At 34.2% G+C, this 19754-nt stretch overlaps 1 protein-coding gene across 4 annotated transcripts in view; it reads left to right on the forward strand.

Moving 5' to 3' along the window:
• LOC128986545 (ATP-binding cassette sub-family G member 1-like) overlaps positions 1 to 19754 on the forward strand; it is a 45046-nt gene that overhangs the window by 10209 nt on the left and 15083 nt on the right. For 3 of the 4 annotated variants that reach the window (XM_054406967.1, XM_054406966.1, XM_054406965.1), the window contains exons 2-5: positions 3390 to 3460; positions 16603 to 16726; positions 17874 to 18063; positions 19436 to 19593. In XM_054406967.1, coding sequence (XP_054262942.1) covers positions 3397 to 3460; positions 16603 to 16726; positions 17874 to 18063; positions 19436 to 19593 — 536 coding nt within the window. In that variant the 5' untranslated portion in view covers positions 3390 to 3396. Of the gene's footprint in view, positions 1 to 3389; positions 3461 to 7430; positions 7561 to 16602; positions 16727 to 17873; positions 18064 to 19435; positions 19594 to 19754 lie in introns of those variants that run through there. The other variant, XM_054406969.1, reaches the window with a different exon arrangement.

Genomic DNA, 19754 nt, shown 5'->3' on the forward strand with positions numbered 1-19754 from the left:
GTTGGACATTCCCTTTCACCAGGCATAACCTCTGACCTACTTACAACATTGTTATGGTCCCAGCAGCACGTGCTGTATACAGCTGTGATTGTAAACAAAATAACGAACGGCTGGAAACCTCAAATCCACGATCATTTAAATATGGTGACGTTTATCGTGATGTATTTGAAAGGTTATTCCACATTTTTCTCCCTGTTTAGTATGAACAATGTTTGCAATTTGACACCTTCCAATTTAATTCTGCCTAAGCTGGAAACTTATGAAAGAAACCTATTATAGAGCACAGTATTTTAGTGAAAAAAATGAACAAAACATTCTGAAATAAGACAGCAAATTAATAGTAATAGAGTTATTATCAAGATAAAAAAAGATTAACCCACTGGGGTTGTCTACTTTGTTTATTTCTACTAACAGATTCGAAATTTAATATGTCTAATGATTATTTCGGGCAGAGTTGATAACGGTGACCTTGTTTGATTATCCAAACGGAAACAGACCCATATGAGTTCTGCGTATAGAGGCTATATTTTTGCACTATTTCGGTCAATTTGATCGATTGGATTTTGAGTGATAAAACTGGCATACACTTCATTTTTGTTATCGATATAATATATTTATAGTTTACCAATTCTAAGTAATAAATGTGAGCAGTGAAGAATTTATTTTAAATAACACTCCAATATCTTATAAAACTTAAATTTACGATGCACATTTATAAAATGTCCTCGCATTTACCAGGTTTATTTTTGTACTTGTGAGTTATCGTTAGTTACAGAATTGGTTAGTTTAAGCATTATTTGTTATAGTTTCATATCGTCAGTACTGTGCTCGTTGTTTATCTGTTAACAATCTACCAGTACACATCCGTACCAGTACATGATATTCCATCCTCTCCATTGTATATGGTCAATGATAGATAACAGTTATTTGACAATGAATCCGGTAACTTTCATCTCTCATTCCACGTTTTAGTCCCTTGCAACTAGTTAGCTTGTTTATTAACATCAATTGTATCTCTGCCGCCTTTGTGTGAAAGTATATCACTGTTTTCAACAATGGGAGATTCTAGGCAAAAATTACGCCCATCTTTATTTCGTCGCAAGAAGTGAGTCGAAATTGTATTTAAAAAAAAAATGAGAATTAATTGAACTAATTTAGTTAGTATTAGAGTGTTAACTATGATTTTGTCCTGTACGACCAGAATATGTTTACCAAGCAATTCTCAAATTAACTTTTATCTCGCAGATCCTTCTTGTATTAAAAATATTTATTTTTGTTCTGTAAAAGTTTATAAAAAACAAAAACATTTCGTATTGTCCTGAAATGTCATAGATGAAGAAGGGGTGAGTAATTACATTTCGTATGTTTTGGTCCAGGGAGTACATGGCTGCGTATTCTTGGATATGAGTAAAAGGATGATCGTAGAATAACTTTTGAGGCTTTGTTACAAAACTAAGAAATAATACCATGTGTTTTTGAGCTAGGACCTTTTATTAAAATGCCCAATCATCCAAGGACCGATATTTAAATATTTAGACCTAAAGCTTTAAGTGGGCTTCATACTTTGGGCCTCATAATTGTCACACAGATTATTAGTGATTGGCATGATTTGAACGCGAGACTTAAAGGACAGATGTATTGTGCTTTAACCTGACCGCTTGACTAACCATTGACCTTTGTGTGACCTGGTGATATGACTGTAGATTCTCTAGTAGTTTTACAGATTCTCTTTCTTGCCTTCCAGCTGTTCTAGGTTACTATAAATGGATAGAACGAGTATTACAAAATCCTCTCTTGACCTATAGGACACTGTCCGGTGTACATAAAAGTTCTAACCGGTTCTATTCTTGGCTTACGTCCAATGTACTTGGCCTTGGGCGGTGACCAAACGAGATCTTTCAACACTCACCACGGTCATAGCCCTTTATGGAACCCATAGATTACTTAATACGGATTAAAAATTAATCCTTAAATTAATTACACTCTTGTAATTTACTTGCATTGTTACATTGATACATTATTTTGGTAAGCCCGTTTTATTTAATTTCCTACATCGATAACATTTTAAGTAGCATTAATGATGTGTTATAATATGAAGTTATATGTTTATTATTGTGAGTTTATTTCACTTAAATGGGAGACTAAGTTCTATCATGGATGGATAAATAGTACTCCTAATAGATTTATTAGTTTATATTTATATGTTTCAAATTATTGGTTTTAATTTTTTCATGTTATTAAACCAACATTAATTACATCTAAATCAAACAGTCTAGTTGAAAACTTGTCCTTGCCCACTGGATACTACCATACTACTACACAAGTTGTGTGTTCTATGGTTCACCCTGGAACAATTTAAAAAATCCAAAACCATTCGCTATGTAATTTATGTTCTACTTTTTACGTTTTGATTCTTTTTCCTATAGACCCACTTCCAAGTCTCAGTTAAGGGAGTTGAACATGCTAAGATGCGTGATCGATGTTTTCATTCTCACGCAAGATTGTATCGTCTTGGCTGAAAACACGCGTATCAACACAGCTTACAGCTCAAAGCTCGTAAAACTCTATAATAAAACAAAGATACCGTACATCGCAAACGTATTTTACATTAGACTTAACAGTTTCAGAATTTTTTTATTTTTGCTAACTGATTTCATAATAGGTACCATCGTAGGGCCAGCCTCGATCGAAAACTGGTGTATACAACTACATCGATTAATCGATCTACAATAACTACACAGTACGAACAACACCAACATTCTGTACAAACACATTTGTCTAAAAGCCGTAAAATTATGACTGACTAAGCCAACAGTAATGTGAAAAGCTCAAATTTATATATAATATTCCCATTAAAATATTTTATTCCTTATTAAAAAAACAACGAAGCAAATTGTTAGAGTTACATTTAAGTGTGGTTTTTATTTATCAATTATCAATTATTTAAGATGGGGACGCCACTATGTGCGTTTTCAAACATGTCTGTTGTTGAAAATATACGTATAATACTTTTTAAAAGTAAAGTTTAGTCCGGATACTTGAAAAGACTTTGAAACAAATTAATATTTATAGTAAAGTAGTAGGTTCATTATTACTAATGCTATGTTTAAAATATTTGCATAAAGGTTTAAATTAGTGGCTACCAATGTCCGAAAAACTAGTCACCACTTGAGTTTAACATCAATGTATAATGGTAGTTTTATGTTGTAAACAGTGGTTAGTTTTTTTAGTTTAGCCTATGTTTAATTTTTTTACAGCGTGTGTTTAATAACCTTGAAGCATCTATTGTTTTAAAACATTTGATTGGTCAATGGATACACCCAGAATATCTCTGAAGCTCAGTACTGAATTATTTGATTACCGATGATGACTGTTTATTTTCGTCACAGGTCGGGAATGGAGGCGGGGCCACCCCCGAAGATTCTACTGGAGTTTCAGGACCTCTGCTATACTCCTGTCGGTGAGTGTCCATTTTTAATAATGTTACAAACAAAAACTGTTTCTAACGTAGATACTAACTTTATTTTGGTTTCTGAATTGGACATTCTATCTGGAAGTTGCAATTACTTCGTAGAACCTTTTATTATTGATAGAAGTAGCCATCGCTACCTTCACGTGCAAAAGCTGCAGGATAAAAATGAACGGAGTTTGAGACAGCAACAGAGTATGAAAAACATACATTAAATACCTTTTCATATACATTGATGTAAATTAATGAATTCTGTCATCCACTATATTTTTTCATCAAGCCAAATATGACGTATTGTGAGCTATAAAAATAATCTTTTGTGCCATATCAAAGTATCAAAATTACGGAGAAAGAATTAGAATGTTGGCATAAGGTGTATTCTACTATTTTTAACAGCTGGTCCATAAAGGTGGAATATCTGCTTTAGATATCCAAAAGGCAATGGTAGTGCGTATCATAGAGTTGGTTACTAAGTCCTGTTTATTTGTGTTTCTTATACTATGAGAGTTGAGGACATTGCTATAGTTTACAATAAACTGCTCATTTTGTGGCTAAAATTTATATTATGTCAGGAAACTGTATTTTACAGCTAAACATTCTGTCGGTGGCAAAGATAAATTAAAATTAAGTTATTTTGCGCTAAAAAGCTGGCCACAATTCTCAATGTGAGAATGGAAGAGTTGAAGGCTTTTAAGAGATATCCGCTTGCACTTCCTCGTAAAATCACAAAGCTATTTTTTCTAACATTTCACATAATACAGATACTGTATCGAGGATTTATTTGATATTAAACTCTGGAAAGGAATTGACACCAATGTCTATACCCGCCTCACCTCATTCTGAAATCCCTATTTAGACTCGATATTGAAATAGGAATAGACGAACACTGTAGCAGTAATTTTTGTAAACATTTGTCATACTTTTGCTTTTGATTAATGGATAGACCTAACACCAGATAGCTTAACGTATTTTTACAGTGTAGATTGATCAAGTATAATCAAGTTTCTTTACTGTAGAAAATCCATAGTTACACCATACCATACACACTGGGGCGTAGGTGCCCACATAGCACATAACATCAATTTGACGTAAAAATTAAGTAAAAGACGTCAAATTGACGTCCTGATCAAATTGTAGACGTCATATTGACGTCAAATTGTGGTAAATTTTTTTATCAAATATTTCAATGAAAAAAATTTGTTTCCTTTATTTTTAATGACGAAATATAATTTGTTAGTATGATAATCAAAACCAACTTCATAATCCAACTGGAACAAAAATTATCATCAAAATGTTTACATCATTTTGCCGTAAAAATGACGTAAAATAATTTATCAACTACACTGATCAAAAATCTGTATATAATTTAAAGTGGAAATGGAAAAAAAAACTTTTGAGACTAAATTTCTATACTAACTCGTACGAAAACCTACTTAATTGTTATACATTAATCTAAGCTATAGTTCACACATTTTACAGAGTGAAAAAGTACATAGCCTAATCAAATTGTAGAGTTCCATTGAATACAAGTGTCAAATGAGTGCTTAAAGTCGTGTAGTAAAACAACGCTATTTTCTTTAAAAGTCAAGAAAGTTTCTTTTCGGATGAACAGAATGTCATATTGTTTTAAAAAGGCATTTCATTATGGCAAGCTACATTTAAAACTTTATTTATGTACACTTTATTTATAAAGTAAATTTTTAAAAGCAGTTAGTTGACTCCATCAGTAAAACCTCTATCGATGAGCGCGTTCTGGGAATATGTACCGGTGCACCGGTGTCGCACCGGTGCAAAAAATGTGTCGTTCTGGGAGACCGGTGAGTTAACCTAGCAGACAGCTATTTCCTCTTTTTCCTCCACCGGTGCAAGATTTATGCACCGGAGAAATTATACGGTGCATAATACACCGGCGGCCTCTGATTGGTCAGTTTCTTTGACAACAGCTTGCAGCTACGGCAAGATGGCGGGTCCACCGAATAATGTTCATTAGTTTTATAGGTTATGTTGCGTAATGAGTGAAAATTTGTTCAATAAGGGGGTTATATTACGTAATAAATAATAAATAATCATTTTCAAATAATTTATTCCGCGAGAGCAAGTCTGATTGTTTGATTTAAATATTATAAAGCAAATAGTAGGTGAATGTGTAAATTATAATCCGATGTGTACCGTAAACCGGTGACTAACCGTTCTGGGATACCAAGACTCTTGCCCCGGGGCTGTACCGGTGAGTAAGTCACCGGTTAATCTGCACCGGTGCGCCGGTACATGTTCCCAGAACGCGCCCTTTGTCTTTGGTCCTTCCTTATCCATTAATAATTTTCGTTGTCATGCCTGTCTGCTGGTCTGCTCTGCTTCATATGGTGGAATGTTTAATGTTTGTTATTGTTAAGTGTTTGCGTTATTCATTTTGTGATAGCTAAAAAACCAGCCGACTTTTTCTTGAATGAATTATTTATAATTATCCAATTATTGAAAAATTAAGATAATTTATTACATTAATAACTTCATTTACCTATTATTTTGTAGTTTCAATTGTTAACAGTTTTTTTAGTCTAACTTAGCTAGTTTTACTTAAAAACAAGTGTTCAGGCCTAGAAGCAGCCTTAAAAGTTCAACCGGGAAATCCAATTTCAACAAAACTCAGGCAAGTACTAATCATTTAACCTAAGCAAATAACTTAGCTTTACCATTAATCGGTAACATTAAGCCTATTTCATATAGAATCCTGGGCCACGGCTATTTAATTCTAGGCAGAGGATACGCATTCGGCAAATAACTGTCATAACCTAACCTAACTAGCCTAAACATACTTGCTGATAGTGAAAAAATCTAATGAAGGTTAACTAAAATTCTGTTCATAAAATTAAATTATAAGTTAAATGCCTCAAATTCGAACAAAAGATGTACAGTTAAGAAGAAATGATATTCTAAGCTAAATCTTTGACAAAAAGTTAGTGCCTCCATTGGTATTGGATCTAGATAAGTTAACTCTTCTTAGTTCTTAGTTCTTGTTCATCAGCCGAGTAGGCTACTCTATCCACTACACCACTGAATATGGCTGTACGTCGTACAGTATCGTTGTGGTTATAGTGTTCCGGGCCCCCACAACCCGGTGAGGTTACTGCCGGACGATAAAATTAATCTACGTTCGGTTACTGGACGCGTATCCTCTGCGATTTAATCAATACGGTTGCAGCAAAGTAATTAGCCTAAGCTATCTTAGAAGTAGGCCTACTCTACAGTAAGTTAAGCTACTTTAGGCTTGTTTGGTATCGCAGGGGTAGGCCTAAGTTAAGTAAGTTAGGCTAGGCCCTATCTTTTGGATAAGGAGTCTAAACCTAAGAAAAGGTAATGTTCTAGCCTAACCATTATGTACTAACTTAACTTATTTTGGAAACTGAAGCAGGTTACAAGTTATTCTGTCAATCAGGACCTGCCAGTTTAGTATTTAAATCAGTAGGATAACTCAATAACTTATCAAAATAGCCAAGGTAGTCGGATGAGCCATCTACACAGAGTGTGCTAGCCTACTGTTTTAAATTCTATTTTATAGTATAATTCTTAACCACTCACACCTAAATAGGCCTATATGTGTAAACCTTTTGCATTTCGAACTAAGTTCATCTTGCCCATCATCGAAATTTGCTGGATACCGGTATTTAATATCCAATGGGATAATTAGGTTACCGGTACTTAGTAGCCTACTTAATTTCATCGGCTTTTCACTTTGTAAACATACGAACAGCTGACGTACAGTAACACTATTTATCTAATTTAACCCTGAATTGCCCACTTCGCGACTTCACTTTACTAAAAACAATAGATATAGTATAGGCAGGCCTAGTGTGATACATTGAGAACTGTAATTACATTATGTTGTTCCAAGCAAAAGCCTATCATTTTTAAAGTTACATTATTACAATCAATCGTAATTAAAACTACCTTATCTTCTTTACAGTACGGTACAGAGGCTATCATGATGAAGAACTCCAAATGCCCAGGGTCTACCGCCAACATTGTTGAAGACCTCAAAATAATTGGCTGCGGATGGCATGCTACTTGGTGTTTCTTAGCCTAACTTACTAAAAGTAAGTTTTCATAGATAAACTTTTTAACTTACATGAATTTAACTGTTTGTCGTAAAGTCTTCTAGACCTATTAAGTCTAAGACTTTTTTACCGAGACCTCAATTGAATCCAGGGTACCGGTAGTGAATCTAAATCTCTGCTCGATAAACATCCAGTGTATCAGAAATAAAATATTAGAACTGGAACTTCTGTGTGCACATAATAACCTGGATGTGCTTTGTGTAATGGAGCATTGGCTTCAACCTGATGAAGTTCAATTTTATAGTGGTATTGGGAACCTCAAGCTTGCCTCCCATTACTGTAGGACAAATTCCTATTCTGGTGGTGTTGCCCTATTTTTGAAATCTGGGCTGAATTTCACCTGCTTGGATGTAAGCAATTTTTGTGAGGATTTCGAGGGTGAGTTTGCTGCTGTATTACTACATGATTTGAATCTTATTATAGTTGCCATGTATCGTTCACCTAATGGTTCGATTGATCGTTTTTTTGAACTGCTTGAACTCTGTTTAGCTTTCTTGACTACATTTGGCCTGTCGGTGGTTATAGGTACAGACCATAATATAGACCTACTTAAGACAGGAAGGGATTCAATGGACTTTTTAAATACCCTCCGTAGTTTTGGTTTTTACAGTAGTGTTTTTGTGCCTACTAGGGATAAATCATCCATTGATTCTTTTTTAACAAATATTGACAGTTGGAACTATGTTGTTGTTGTCAGTGATGACATAATTGCTGACCATAGGCACATTTTCCTTCAGCTTAAATGTACTAGGCCTATAGCTCGGGAGGATCGGTCAAGCAATCTGACAAAATCTGTATCATTCAGATTATTTAACGAGACTAGTTTGAATGTATTTTGTGACGACATTGCGAGTCAAGTAGCAGTGTGGTTTAATGAGACTTGTGGACTCCCAGCAAATGATGCATTTAACAGTTTCTTTCAAAATTTTAAGGGTAAATTTGATTTCTATTTTCCTGTAAAACGCAAGACAGTAGCTTCACGTAACGGTGTTTGTAAGGACGGGCCTGCAAAGTGTCATGTTAGTAATTGGTACACTGATGAACTTGCTGACTTAAAAAGGCACATACTTCTTGTTCATGATATGACCAAAAGTAGACCTGGTGTTACTCCTTATCTTCGTGAATTGCGAAGAAACTATCGTCTAAAGCTACGAGAGGCGAAGCTGGCTGCAGCGGCTGATAAAATATCCAGGGCTGCGAACCCGTGTAAGGCTGCTTGGGACCTGATCAATAAACATGGAGCTGGTTCCTTGGGTGTTGATGGCAAGTTTGCTTCTGCTGAGGAATTCAACCACTTTTTTGTAGACTCAGTGGCTGATATTGTGAGCGGGATTCCTGTAAATGAGTATAATTACATAGATAGCATTCCATTGGCCCATGTAAATTTCCAGTGGAGAATGGTGAATGCCTTAGATATTGTAAATACTGTAAATAGCTTTAAATCCTCTAATAGTAAGGATATTTATGATATGTCGGCTAATTTTATGAAAAGGATTGTCATTTTGATTGCTCCAATCTTGGCCCATCTGTTTAGCTCCTGCCTTCTGCAGGGTGTTTTTCCTGATGTACTGAAAGTATCTAGAACAGTGCCAGTATACAAGAAGGGCCCTAGGGATGTAATGGAGAGTTTTAGACCGGTGTCTTTAATACCGGTGTTTGGTAAAGTATTTGAGGTGATCATGTTGAATCAGCTCTGCGACCACTTTGAGGGGAATAACCTCCTTGCCCCTATTCAACATGGTTTTCGGAGGGGAAGGTCTACAGTTACGGCTGTAGATTCTCTCCTTCAAGTAATTTTGGAAGCTTTTGAGAGCAAGTCGTCAACTGCTGTTCTTTTGTGCGATTTATCTCGTGCGTTTGACTCTGTTCCTCATGACAACTTAATTGAGAAATTTAAGAAGTATGGCATTGGGGGGAGTGCCCTCAAGGTGGTGCAGTCTTATCTAGACAATAGGTCTCAGATTGTAAGTTGGAATGGTAGCAACTCGAGTGCCATTGAGGTCAGATGTGGAGTCCCGCAGGGCTCAGTGTTAGGGCCCTTCCTTTTCATTGTTGCCATGAATGATCTGTATCATTGTGTTTCTCATGACATGTTGTTGTACGCGGATGACACTACTTTGTTTATGAACCATACTGATCCTTATATTGCATGTAATAATGTTGATGTGTTGTTTAATGCAGCCTCAGATTGGTTTTCTGGTAATAAGCTGGCACTTAATGAGGGAAAAACACAAGGCATATTGTTTAGCCTAAGCAAGAAAGTACTTGAGGGTAACACAGTAAAGTTGTTGGGTTTCACTTTGGACTCTGAACTTGGGTGGAGTGATCACATCGATGCCCTTTGCGTTAAACTTAGTAGAGTCACTCATCTGCTTAGGAGGCTCATGTGTGAAGTTCCCCTTAATTTTGTGAGACTCGCTTTTTTCTCCTTTTTCCAGTCCCACATTTTGTATGGGACAAGGCTCTGGGGTCACTCCCCTCATGTTCGGAGAATCCTGATATGGCAGAAAAAGGCAGTGCGAGTTATATGTGGGGCACACTATCTTGCACATTGCAAGCCATTGTTTGTACAGTTGCAGATTATGACAGTCATTAATGTATATATTTATCAATGTTTAATTGCCATCAAGTCTGAGGAGTCTAGCTTTGTTTTAAACAAGGAGGTACACTCACATGATACAAGAAGTTCCAATAGCATACATTTGACTAGTCATAGGCTAACATTGACTCAGAAATGTTTTCCTGTTTCAGGCATAAAATTTTTTAACAGCCTGCCTATTGAAGTACGGTCTTTGTGTACCTCTAAATTTTGTATGGTCACAAGGAAATGGTTAGTATTAAATCCTCTTTACAAAACTGAGGATTTCTTTGAGGCTATAAGGGCTAAGCCCATTTCACCTGGTTGGTTTTGCCTGTAACTGGTATGTAAGTTTGCTATTTTGTTTTGCTTGGCTTGCTGTTTTGTTTTTTATGCATGGTTTGCTGTGTGAGTTTGCATTTTGTAATTTATTATTTGGAATTGATTTTATTTATTTATTTTAGCAGTTAAGTTATTTAATGTATGAGACAATGCCTATTGTACATTTTGTATTGAACGGCAAATAAAGCTTTTGAATCTTTTTTTTTTTTGAATCTTTATTAAAAATAAGTTTGATGAAGTTACTATAGCTATAGGTAGCATATAAAAAATGAATAAGGAAATATGCCCAAGTATGAACAAATGAAATCTTAAGAGGAATCATGAAAATAAAATAAATTGTTAGGCCCATGATTTAACTTTTTACATAAAGTTAATTAACCATCATTAAACATTAACCACCAAATAATCCACCATAAACGACAACTCCAACTTTTTATTTAAGTTCATTTTTTGTAATTCTATTGAGGTTGTGTTGGTTCCGCGTTTAATTTTCAGAGGAAGCATTGCCTAATTTTCACTTCCAAATACCGACATGTATTACTACAATAATCCTTCATATTGAAATACTATTCCCTCTCAAGATACAATAATAATAACAATGAAGTAAATTTAAAATCATTTACAGGTAGGCTAATTAGCAATCATGTTGTGATTTAATTTATATTTAAGATATTTTGTTTTGTTGTGGCAATAGGGATTGTTTACTGTTCTATGGTTTGGTTGGGGTATATAATTAGCTCTTCAAAAGAGAGATTCAGAGTTGTGATTTAAGAGACGAATTAGACCTAACAGTCTTCCACCAACTTTCAGTTTCTATACCCTCTGTATGAAAGGGCTTGTGGCCCTTCTTGTAGGTTATAGTCACATCAAGTAGGCTGTTGGCTAGTACTTTAATTCACCACTAAAAGTTTGTTTAAGCTTCAATCTAACTGTAGCCTAATCGGAGCATGACCAAGATACAAGATTAAACTAGTTTTTACACTAACGACGAGATAACATTGTCACTGTTAAACGCTACTTACACATCTTAGGCTACGTCAATTATCGATAATTTATTTAGAAGGTCAACTTGGCTATTAACTCATGTTGATAAAATGTTAAATAGGCCGATTTTGATCAAATACATTTAGCCAACTTGGCTTAGTACTAGCGGTGTCTATAGTTTAGATTTGTATTAATTAATTAATTCAAGATTACGACCGTTCAGTTTAATTAGTAAATCTTTAATATGTAGTTTTAATATCCAGAGACTAGATATCACATTCCTAACCCCCCCTATTATATTGGGGATGATATAATTAGGTCTTGGGAGTACCCCAATTGGATCTACACTATGAAGAATAAGTTAGTAGGCCTAACCATTAATGTATTTACCATATCATGATCAATTCTGTGTTCATCCTAAGCAGGCCCCCGAATACTCTATATTTTTATATTACAGTATATTTTTTCCAGTTAATCATAGTACGTATGCCTTATGCCTACATTCATTTATTACCCACTTTCGTCAGATAATTTAAAAGTGTAAGACGGGTTCGTTTTATTGAATCGGTCAGGGTAGAATACTAGTCAGACCTAGACTACAGAGTCATTCTTAAAGCTAGACCAATTTTAGGGTGAATATGAGATAGCTCTCACCTAAGCGTCTGCTAGATTTCATGAGCACTTCTAGAGCTCTATAAAATCCCCTAGGGTCCTTTCGATAAAATTAAAATAACTAATCAGTTAAAAAGAGCAAAACAGCTTTTTATCGACCCCTGAATTTTATCGGCTCCTTCTGAGCGTTCCGAGGAGGGAATTTGAGTCTGGCTGGTCCTATGGGTAGGACTAGTCTTTTTTGTGAATACAATTTTGTTTGTTTTTTCTGCGTTCGTTTAAAATGGATTCTTAATTTTATGCTTGATTTTAATTTATAATCCTTGTTAGTCAAATTTCTTGAACCGTCCTAATTTTCCACTCTAATGGGTTAACAGGTAAAATTTTTGAATACGCTAAGTTCACAAACTATCAAGCAATACACATTTTGAAGTTCAGTTATCAGTCTAAAAAAAAGGCACACAAAGATCAAAATCGTAAGTCGCTGTCTATTAAAATTATTTAGAAATAACTACAAATAATACCTCATATTTTTAAATATAACTGAGGGTAAATATTTCTGAAAATGTTTTCATTTCAATAAATAAAATCAACAAATATATGCCTATAGGCTATTAATAAAAATGCCCATGTATGAGCGTTTCTCAGTAGGCTATAAAAAAATCACATGCATCGCAAATTAGCTAGCATGAAACCATGCACTTGTTTGCAAAGCCCGGCCACATCTTGTCCTAAAACTTAGAAGAGTTGGTAAATTTGACTATTTCGTCACACCACCCTCTTTTTCGTGTCTGTCCTCCTGGGTCTTTAAAACGGATAGGTGTATTTGTATATTTGGTTAGCCCCTCAAACCATTGGTAAATCAGTACCAGCCCTCTGACACGACATTTGTGTGCTGCTATCCATTTAATGATCTTTCTATAAAGAATATATTTTGTATTTCCATAATCAACCATTTTTATTTATTGCTTGTTACAGGAGGGTGCAATAGAGAAGAATTGGAGAGCGAATATGAGTTATATAAGTAGTGTGGATGTTAATGATGTACCTAGTTTTATTGTATGAATAAATATTTTTATTTGGACTCAAGGTTTTATTTTCCGGCATAATTAATTCCTATTCTATTTGTAAAAATATCATAAATTGAAAATATTTTTGTACAGCAAAATGTAAAAAGTAGGCTACATAAAAGATTCTGTATGAAATTAATAAAGCCTATCATTTCCGTTTTGTAAGATACGTTTATATTGTTATTTAAATAACCTCAGAATATAAACACCATAATTTGAAATAGATCAGAAAGAGCATAAAAATATATTTTCCACAGTTAGTTTATACCAATGTCTAACACTGCTGTTGAAAAAGTTTATACCAATGTCAAACGCTGCTATTGAAAACAAATTAAGCAAATTTAAAGTGCAGTATTTTTATAGTAGGCCTAGTTATTTTATCTGTTAGGCAGAAAATTCATCAGCTGATGCCTAGGTACAGTGTTTGTACAGTGTTTGTAAAATAGCCTAGGTTAGGTATTTATTTACATGTTTCCCTCGGCAGGGTTCCAACAGATTTTTTGCAAAAGATTTGCCAATTAGGCCATCAAGATTTTGCAGAACTATAAAATGTTTGGCACGAGAAACATTGAAAGTTAATATGAATACAATTACAGTTCTATGAAGAATTACTGATAATTTTATAAAAAAATTAGGGGAAATATTTTACATTATTTTTATGTCAATTTTACATTTTTTTGCTCAACAAAATGATGTCAATTTGATGTGAATTTGACATCATTTTGCCTAAAAAACCGAGCAATATTACGTCAAATTTACAACAAAAAGACGTCAAATGACGTAAATTTTTTTACATCATTTTTACATAAAATTTATTTTCTTTTTTACTTCATATTGACGTCATTTTGACGTCATATTGATCTTCATTGACGTCAAAATGACGTACAAAATATCATTGACGTTGACGTCTTTGACATCAATTTTACGTCAAATTGATGTACTTGTGCTATGTGGGTGGTCTTGTTAATTTTATACCCAAGTCGTAACAACTTATATAAAGGAAGCCCTCAGCTTGATAATGCTACTCACGTGTTCTGTACAGTCCGTTTCAGCTATACATAGACCTAACGTACAGTCTGGTGCATTCAATTATAAAACTTAAAAATTAATGCAAACAACCAATACGTCATACCTTTATTCCTTTTGCAAAACAACAGGATTCAAAATTAATATTTTTAACAAAACAATTGGACTTTTAAAAAAGATGTATAAGAAAATCAGTTTTTAGCAGTCAAAGATATTGGGGTTTTTAATAAATGGTTATTCATAGCACGTCAGGTTTCATATGCGATAGCGTTTAAGATTTAACAAGAAATGGATAGTTGACCGTAAACTTATAAACACACGCTTGCACCTGGGAAAAACGCTTTAAAATTTCCTACTCCTTATCCATAACGATGCATCGAAGTAACGATGATGAATGCATAAGAAAGTATGTGAAACCTAATTACGTTTTAGCACCCTGCTGTAAGATGTGTGTTAGTATAAAAGTACAATGAAATATCTAACGTAACATTCCAATTCAATTGAAGCCCTTGATAAGACATTGATTGGCCTAATTCGATCTAACATGGCTTCCTAGTCACGTGATAATGCATCGTGTTTTGTTTTCTTTCTTTGTTGTATTACTTTCATCGTAAATGCATTTTTTATCATCGAGTAGTTGATTTGAAAACGGTCATTTTGTACACCAGATTTCACAGCTCCTAAAGGTAACGTAGCTTTCCTGGAGGCGTACGTGCATTTTATATAAGTGTTATTTGATTTCTCATTGTGTGAGGTATTTTAATTTCGTATACCATCAGTATGCAATTCTGTAATACTAGTTTGGACAACACTAAATATTAATTACCGTGTTTTAAAAGATTGTGACTGCTGACTTAAGATTTGCAAGAAGGTTGACTTTGTAAGAGAAGATAAAACTTGTGATTATACTTATAAATTTAATTTACCTTTTCGAATCAAAGAAATGTGCTAGATTTTTAAGGGATACCCATCAAACCAGGTTTCGATAACGATAAGGATGACATTTTGACCAATCATTATTGGTGTATAATCCACTCCACATCAATGTTCACATTCTATACTGTTGCTTATAAAAAATAAACAGTCACACCAACAACCTTCAACAAATAAATAATAAAAAAAAAAAAACTAGGTATGCCAAACTCGTTACTAATCAATTAAATGAAACAGTGTGGTAACATAAAATATTTCCCTCACTTTTTATTTGATTGTATTTTAGAACGTAAAATACTAAAAAAAAACCTTATTTATTTGGTCACATCAGTCTAAATGACCATCGTATGAAGAATCATATGTACATTTCGTAACACCATCAAAGGCAATCAATGTTGTCCGTTCAATGCCGTTGTGTAGGTTTTTTGTAGTTTATTCATTCCTCTCACTGAACTACAATACTGATAACACCAAGAGATAACGTAAGATAACCTTAAAGAATGTATCTATAAAATTATAGTGTATATCTTCCGTATAATATATTCTACGAATACTACATCTTCTTGAGAAACGTTCATATTCTTAAACCTGTCTTTTGTACTATTTCAATGTTCAGCAGCAGTGACGCATCTTTACATTGATAAATTGTGCTGTATGTACCCTGGCTGAAGAGGACTAAGTCCTTCCTAAAACAGCCTCAGTCCAGTAGGGTTTCAGCTCTCTGGTTTGGAACATCACGAAGACCGATGCTGTACGTGTTATTATTGTGACAACAGAGAACTTATCAAACTCGCTGTCATAAAGAGTCACGTAGTAGAATGGTAGAATGTAGTGAATGACTTGGAAATGATGGCGAAACAAAGATTGTTATAGCAGCAAGCCGCTGACAAAGAAACTTTGCTCACAACATATATAAGAGTTCATATGAATCAGCTATTGAACTGAGTTATAGATCTATTGACATGTAAGAATACTCAAACTTCAAACTGTTCTAAAGTCTTTATCCTTGTTTGTGTTTGGTTTATAAATCCTATGTAGTGTGCTGATGTAGACTAAATATTTTCCTTATAGAGTAGGGTTACAGTGTTTGCTTAGTTATTTGATAATAATTTCAATGAAATGTTAACAAACAAATTGTTAGCCTATATCAAGTTGTAATCGGTTGGAAGATGGGAAAATTTAAAATAAATTAAGCAACTATAAAAATTAAACATAACTTTTCATGTCTCAGACATAAATTTTCTTCAACTAATTCTTAATGATGATAAATCCATAAGGGAGTGTTTGTGATTTTGCCAGAGCAACTACAGTATTGTTATTTATTTTACACTCGATACTTAATCACAATCAGTTTACTTTTAGCATTTATACATGTAGAATATTACAAGCACTTTTTTGGGTATGCCTCGTTGATTTTTTATAACTCGTTCTTAATTTTGTCACGTTGATTAACATGGACGACACTTTGTGTTTCAGGTCAAGATAGCAAAGAAATACTAAAAAACGTAAGTGGAAGATTCCGGCCCAACCATGTGACAGCAATTCTTGGACCCTCAGGAGCGGGGAAGTCGACACTCTTGAAAATCCTCACAGGAAACAGGTATATTAGTAAGATGTTATCACGTAATTATTCAATGATATTATTTGATACTATAAGTTCTTTCCAGATGCAAGTATGGTGGGTTGCAGCCTCTGACCAAAACATGGGTGGCGGTTGTCAGGGTGGCCTTTTGAGGGCTGTTTCCATGCGATTCTCGCAAAACTTATAAAAAACATAATATGTTTGCAAAACTAGTTGTTTTGTTGCAAATGTGTAATTCCCTCAGGGCTCTGTCTCCTGGGCTAAAAGTTAATGTTTTGTGTTTTGTAGTTTTCAAAATTATTTTCACTTACTTGATTGCCCAAACGATTTATACGCAGCAGATAGAATATTTTATAAAATTATACGTACCGGTAGTGAAATGAGATTATTTACTGTACAATGGTGTCATTATAAATAGAACTTTTGGGAAATTATATAGTTATAGAGAATACTACTAGCAGCTTTAAATTTGTCATTCAAATTTTATAATGTTATGCTCATAGCACGATTTTGCAAATTATAGAGGAAGCTAGTGTAGAACCTACACTTTCAAACAAACTACCTCCTAGTTCTAGCTCTAGTTTGGTTGGTTAAAATAGTTTAATGAGTGGTTTCCTCTATTTAGTGACAAAGGTGAAAGGTCAATAGCACTAAACACCAGAACTAGAACTAATGACAGTTGATTTATTAACATTATATTTAGAAATAAGACATTACTGGTACCAATTATGAACATAAGTAGTTGAACTCCGGTGTGATAATTGCTTACATCAAAATTGGTTGTTTTAATATACTAAATGCATATATGTTTTAAAACACAGTGAATTATTTTGATTAAAGTATTCTCTTACTCTGTGGTTCTATCCCCTTAACAATCTATTTCCCCCCTACAACAGTTTTTAGAGTTGAAGCAGATAACATTAAAAAGAAAATTAACAGAATCAAGAACATTTCTCCTGTATGAGAGATGAGTTTTAAAACCTAATTGAATCATACAATATTGTAGAGATTTTTTCAAATTTCAAACCTAGCTGGAGTAGATCAGACGGGGTGAGGACTCACAAAACAGCCATATTTTAACCTTAGCTGCTATATTTGCTGCATTGTGAAATTGAGAATTGTGTTAATTAATTGTTGTAAGTTTTGAACAAATGCGGGTTTACAGGTCAGCTGGAGTGAAGGGACGAATCACAGTCAATGGCCAGCCAATGATTCGCTCCCAGTTCCGCAAACTGTGCTGTTACATCGCACAAGACTTTGCGATGTTGGGTCTACTCACAGTCAGGGAGACTCTACAAGTTGCTGCCAACTTTAAACTTCCTGGCAATATATCCAGCTCCAAGAGGAAAGCTTTGGTTTGTAACACAATTTTCAAGAGTCAAGTGTCTGAACATGTTAGTTTACTTTAGCACTTTTCATAGCCAATTGCAAAATATACATTGCATGCAAATTAAATTATTCTTGAAGAACAATCGCTTATGCACTATGGTTTTTCACAAAGTAAACTTATATACTTATGTGATCTAATATAGTGCTATATTAAACCTCTTTCTTTCAGAAGTTTACCCTACATGGTAAGTTTCTGAGTGAATGCGAGAGACATATATGTACATTTTTATAAATTTGTATAATCCAAAATTCATTTCTCATCACATAAAGTTTAATCACACACAGTTAAATATAAAAAGAACTTTATTAAATAACTTTACATCTAAAATGAATTTCTTTGGGTATTCGATAATATAGTGTAGATAGTTTTTCAACCAGTATTTTACAGAATTGACTTGAATATGCTTCTTCTTACAAATTGCTTTTAGACCCTTATACAGACGTCCATCATGGATATAGCAATTTTTTTAAGAACATTCAATCTTCGTTGAAATCTATTTAACTAATTCTCTGTGTTTGTGCACCTTTCAGAAATTAATCTTTCTATATTACACTGTTCATCCCCATTTTGTTCAAGTATTGCCATTAGCCCCAGTCCCAGTTAGATCTCTAGTTTATCTCTAGTTAGAGATATGTTGTTTTGTCCCCACCAACAATTTCTTTCTATTCTTTTCCATTCCCTGTTTTTTTTTTCTATTGCTCTCCCTAGTCTGGTGACCTGATGATCTTCCTTGGTCTCTTCTTTAAGAGACCTTGTGTTACTCCATGGAAAAAACTTTTATGGGTTGTTGAATTTTCTGTCAACCACTTACAGCCCTAGTCTCAAATATAATTTAAGTACCTCTTGGGTTTTCAATAGCCACAGAAGATAAGACAGAGAAAGCTACACCATGTTTTCTATTTAAAAACTACTTATTTTTCAAATTAACTGTTCTAAAAAAAGAATCGGCTGTAAAAAAGGACCTTTAAAAATATATTGTGTGCTGTGCTGTTTCTGCTTGAACGTAAGTCAGCAATTGTCCCTAAAATAATTCCATGAGGATAACACTTTGTCTCATGTCTGTGATCTATGTTTATTTGATGTAGAGTTGAAACAATTAGTCCAGTCGTGCAGCCTAGCTACTGTGCCTGTAAGTTAGTTGTAAGGGAGAATTTTTTGTTATATTCTAAAAACATCTGGTGAGTGTGAATCAACAACAATTTTATTCTAATGCTTCCTGACCAAGTCATAATTTCTCGGCTTCTTTTGATGGATCCAAACTATTTGTCCCAGTAAGTTACTTTTACTCATACTCAATCTTAAAACCAACAATTTTGTAAGGAAACGTTTGTTCCAAGATAGAAGAGAAGGTGGCCGAAGTGTTGGACACCCTCGGACTGTCACCTCAGGCAGAGACGCAAGTGCAACACTTGTCTGGCGGAGAGAAGAAGAGACTGTCTATTGGGGTGGAGCTCATCACCAACCCTCCTGTCATGTTCTTCGACGAACCAACCAGGTCAGAACTAAGAATAAGTTCGTTCTGTAACTAGAATATAGTGCTACACTGTTATGTTGGCTCACTAATTGTTGTTGTCTACACGTGTAGCATGGAAGAAACTCAAATTTAAGAGAAAGAGGTACGAATCCCTAAAATTTACATGAATAAGACAGGGATTA

The sequence above is a fragment of the Macrosteles quadrilineatus genome, unplaced genomic scaffold (assembly GCF_028750875.1).
Source record: "Macrosteles quadrilineatus isolate MER2022 unplaced genomic scaffold, UCM_ALF_1.0 Scaffold_2__2_contigs__length_208266976, whole genome shotgun sequence".
Lineage (NCBI taxonomy): Eukaryota > Metazoa > Arthropoda > Insecta > Hemiptera > Cicadellidae > Macrosteles > Macrosteles quadrilineatus.